Source organism: Pecten maximus, chromosome 9, assembly GCF_902652985.1.
Source record: "Pecten maximus chromosome 9, xPecMax1.1, whole genome shotgun sequence".
Lineage (NCBI taxonomy): Eukaryota > Metazoa > Mollusca > Bivalvia > Pectinida > Pectinidae > Pecten > Pecten maximus.
Window position 1 is genome coordinate 29,877,924 of NC_047023.1, and position 4,860 is coordinate 29,882,783.

The 4,860-nt window shown below is 37.2% G+C and overlaps 1 protein-coding gene across 1 annotated transcript; it reads right to left on the bottom strand.

Annotated features, from left to right (window-relative positions):
- Positions 1-337: 337 nt before the first annotated feature.
- On the bottom strand, positions 338-3,335 carry LOC117334966. The gene is made up of 2 exons (XM_033894834.1): positions 3,156-3,335; positions 338-2,182 (listed from the first exon to the last, which is right to left on the bottom strand). The coding sequence occupies exons 1-2, from the start codon at positions 3,329-3,331 to the stop codon at positions 1,999-2,001; spliced, it is 360 nt and encodes a 119-aa protein (XP_033750725.1). The 5' UTR covers positions 3,332-3,335; the 3' UTR covers positions 338-1,998.
- Positions 3,336-4,860: the final 1,525 nt, after the last annotated feature.

Sequence of the window (4,860 nt, forward strand, 5' to 3'; positions counted from 1 at the left end):
TAGCTCTTTATGAACGACTGGTAAAACTAAACAGCTACTATATCTATATTCAAATTCAACCTATTTCACATCCAATTTACAAAACTATAGGAGCTCAAAGATTTGTTTTTTTTTAAACCATAATTATTTATATTAAACAATCCATATACAAAATGTACCATACTGTTACCAATCTAATTAAAATCTAGATGATCATTCTCACTACGTTACATGGACATCTAACAACATCCCACAAGGGGTCACGTCAGGGTGACCTTTTGGATTAGCCAATCAAATTCCGAATTAGCATGACTAGTGTGCATAGCTTGTATAATCTGTCAATTTATTTCAAGTCATTTCGTCCCATAAAGCATATATCATTATACTGTGCCGAAATGGTTTGCTTCTGATGCATGCTGTGACGAAATGTTTTGCTTCGATGGCATCGACAAATTGCCAATTCGTCCTGAAAGTGAAATACACACATCTCGGAGGTCACCCTGACGTGACCCCTTATGGGATGTTGTTAGATGTTCATGTAACGTAGTGAGAATGACCATCTAGATTTTAATTAGATTGTACTGTTACAGGTGTGATATTTCGGGGATATGGTACCATACCATGACAGCGTCCGTCAGTGGCCACACCATACGTTCTAAGAAATACCTTAATAATTAAAACGATATCAAGCCATCCTTATCTAACGACCACTTCTCGCACGCATGCTTAAATAATGTACGTTCTAAAAATATTACAAGGATATACTTTATCTTTCTTATAAAACGTACGATAAACCCAGGAGGGTCAGCCTATTATTGGGAGATGAATACAGCTACAGACAGAATGGACACCTTCAACTAAGTTTAACATCAGGTACTGTGCCCTCCCCACCTGGCAGGTGGGAGGACGGACAGCCCGCTGCCCGGACCGACTGAGCGGCCATGTACTGTGGCCTTCCCACCGGGCAGGCGGGAGGATGGGCAGCCCGCTGTCTGTCTGTAAACAAAAAAAGAAATGTTTCTATTCAAAATTGGTCGTTTTAACTGTTGTTTAGTTCTACATGTATTAAATATCCTGTATATAATATCGCCGGTCGCTGTCTGTCAAATGCGTGTACACACGTACATTATTTTCCTAATTCTCACAATACATAAAACAAAGTTCAAATTCCATGTATCAAGAATCCAGATAACTATTTAGCATATTTAATTTCTTAAACCTTTTTGTGTTTACTATGCACATTTCTTCGACTTTCCTAGGCATGTCCTCGACGACGTCCGAGCAAATTATATAAAGTTCTTTAAACATACATCAGTAATTAGTTTCATTCCTAATGATAATTGCATATATTCCAACAAATATATGGTAATTAGCTGCTTCGTAAAATGATAATCGTTGTATGTCTTTTACAACCATTCCACACGTGTAAATCATTAGATCCCGCAATCCTCATTTTATATCTATCACGATACTTATCGCACATGTGGCCTCAGATCTATAATCTGTTTTCTGGCGTTTCACTATTGTTGAGCCGTTGTCCCGCTCAAAATTGAAAGACTCGAATACCAAGTCACAAAACTTGATGCATGCCTTTCCTTTGACTCTAGGCTGATGCCATGTTTGTAATTTCGAAGTCTTAGAACCTCCCATTGGTGTAAACTTAAGACCCTGTCTCTGACTGTCCATGACACGAAAAAGCACTGCCGCAACATGCTTGCAGTAACCACCAAGGCCAGCTTTACAAAAGCATCTTCCACCTAAAATTGTCCCAGAATGTTTATCACAACCAATGTAAGTATAATAGTGTTTTTTTGGACTTCCCTGTGATAATTCCTCTGTCAAATGAAGCTTCAACATTTCCTCTTATCACTAAAATGCTGTCATCTAAATCCTTCTGATATTCTGAAGTCGCCACTTTCCCTGACTTGAAGAAAGTCCATCCTGTGTCCCGATGTTTCTTGGCGGTAGTGCTGTTGTCATCACATTTTACCAAAAAATACTGATGGATGTCACTGTCCTCTATGAAAGGAACATCGTCCAGGCAAGATGTGTAACCCGAAGGTGGTGGATGAGTGAAAAGGGATTCAAGAAATTAAAAGAGCTGCTGGTTTCAAGGGTTGCCTGACTGTACAGCTTCTGGTTGTAATTATTTGGATTCATCAGATACTTGGTATCCCAACCATGCTGTATGTACAGCTTGACTCTGAAAAATAAATAAAATACATTATGTTATTATAAATATACAGGTAGTTCAAATTATCATATCAACAGTATATAGTAATGTATTATCATCAGGGTTAAATTGTGAAGACTCTTTCTTACCAATTTGGTAATATCAGTACCACATTAGAGTGGTTTACATGTCAATATTTACCTCATCACACTCTGGCAACATCAAATTACTGTACCTTGTTTAAACAGTCATTAAAAAGTAAATTGGAAAACCGGAAATATGTTGGTGCATCTGAATGTCAACATTCACTGCTTCAAATATCATGTTAATCTAAAATCACATACAAAACTAAATGAAAATAATTATATACAAAATGCAAGCCATGTAGAAAATTTACAAGACATTTTCTACTTATGGTTTTCAATAATATTAAGTTGAGTTATAATTATTTCACCTTTTTTTATATTCCATAACTTAGGGCGTACTCCAAGAACCACTTGGCCCTGTCAGCGTTTAAATGAGTATTTACTGCTTATTTCTGGGTGACCCTAATTTGTGTTTATTTAAAAAAAAACTTGCACCTGTACAGAGATATAGAAATAAATATTTTATATTATACTGTATACGTATATGAAGTACCATTTATGATGGGCCTATAGTTTGTTTCAAATCATATTTGTTTGATTTTTATAAGATGCTCTAAAATTAGAAATGTGTTATATTGTTGATATTATACTTTAGTACAGGGGCTTGTCTAGTCTTATAATAAAAAAAAATGGCCAGAAATCATGCTCTCGTGGTTACACCTAATTATTACGGTATGAATAACCAAAGGCATCGGACATTCTGCGATTAAAACATAATAAATAAATAATATATTAGTCCTTAATGCACAGAAAGGTTTGTTTTTTTAATGAAAATTTGTCAAATGCAAGGTGAATGCTCTGGTTAGCTGTCGCTGGGCCGGGACGTACACTTGTTTACATATGTAAATCGGACCTACCTCTCTACTAAATCTGCCTTTCTTCCTTTCAAACTTCCTCCACTTCTGCAACGTAGCCATTGTAAAAGAGCTGCTTTTGTAAGCTCTTCTGGTTTCTTTCCTCTTAAAGAAGCTCCATGTATGCTGTCTTCGTCGAAAGTGTTGAAGTGCTTGCTATCATTTACATCGGTAGCCATTGTGGATCTGTTGTTGTACCTTTGGCCCGGATGTAAACTCCGCGTGACGTCACGCCATATTTTCTGATAACCGCTATACTTCCGGGTCGTTGTACGAATGTAGTGCAAAAGTAAATTTGAGGTATGTTACTAAATAGTTTTTTCCTGACTTAGCTATTGCATGCTGCAGATATGTGCATAATTTTAACATATATTTGTAGTGAAATATCTATTCTAGTGAGAGAATTTTGTTTTGACACCATTTCCATGTTTGTTTGTGTTAAGGGACACAAGGAGTTATAAGGCCGGAGTAGTGATATTTTGTAATTTTCCGGATTCTCCATAATATAGAGGGTGGTAACATTTAAACAGAAATATCATTCTGAAATACAGGTCATGAGGTACTTTCCAGCTCACTGTAGATTAAGCTGGAATAGTTATAAATAATCGTATTAAAATTAGATTTTTTTACAAAATTTTGAAATATTTTAATTTTCATTTTACATTGGTATAACATAGAGGGAAAATAATTGTGGTCTGAGGCCATGTACCGTTCCAATCGGCCATCGTGCGCAAATTTTCCGGCACGATCCGTATCGTGCAGACTTCGTGCAGACATCGTGCGCACATCGTTGTGCGATCACACACTGGGGGGGGGGGGGGGGGGGGGGGGACATGATAATGTTACACGGTTTGTATTGCTACCGCTTCAAGAGTTTTGATTGTATGTAAAACATTCATTTCGGACAGGTTTACGTGTAATATTTACATTTGCTCCGCATTCCCTCATTGGCACAATGCTAAGAGGCAGTTGCCACAATACGCCTATAACACCCAGTGCCTCAGGCTATAACACCCAGTGGGTCATGTGACATTAAAAAAGGCGGGAATTTTTTGTTGGTTCATTTTTTTTTCAAAACGGAAATGGTAAGACAATGTAAATATAAGTATTGAACTTAACGGGTTCCCATGCCATTTGCCCACCATACATCTTGCTGCCATATCGACAATAACAACATTAGAACCGCTGTTCATTGCTTAAATACCGTGAATCACCAATGAACCAAAATTTAAATATATATAAAAATTATAAAGAAAAAAGAAAACAAATCGACAACTTGTCTTTAGCGTTTTCGTCGCATCTTGGCGATTCTTCAGATTGCACATGTATTAAGTAAATGTATTACACGTATGTTTATGTATATACAATGTACATAATGCATGTACTCAATTGGTTATTTGTTGTAAGTGGAGCTCCTCGGATGGGTTCCCAGCCTCCGTCTCTCCGTAGCCTTAAAATCAGGGCGTGTCTGTCGCAGTCCTGACAGAATTGAGTGCATCTCACTATTTTGGATAATGAGATTAAGAATTACCATAGCTCTTTTTTGCACATATCACCTGTCCGAGAGGGAAGCATTTCCTCTGTTCCAACACTCATTGTGTGGATTACAACACTACTTTTCAAAGCGTCCTGGAAATGGCGTTTAGAACTAAAATCATGTACATGGCGTCACCTTACATTTGTATATACGTCCAATTCCTAGCTGCAA

Bases quoted from the DNA above. Each gene is read 5' to 3' on its own strand.
- LOC117334966 (XM_033894834.1), bottom strand. From the start codon at position 3,331: ATGGCTACCGATGTAAATGATAGCAAGCACTTCAACACTTTCGACGAA. The intron at 2,183-3,155 runs GTAGGTCCGATT...TTTATTTTTCAG, and splicing joins AAGGCAGATTTAGTAGAGAG to AGTCAAGCTGTACATACAGC.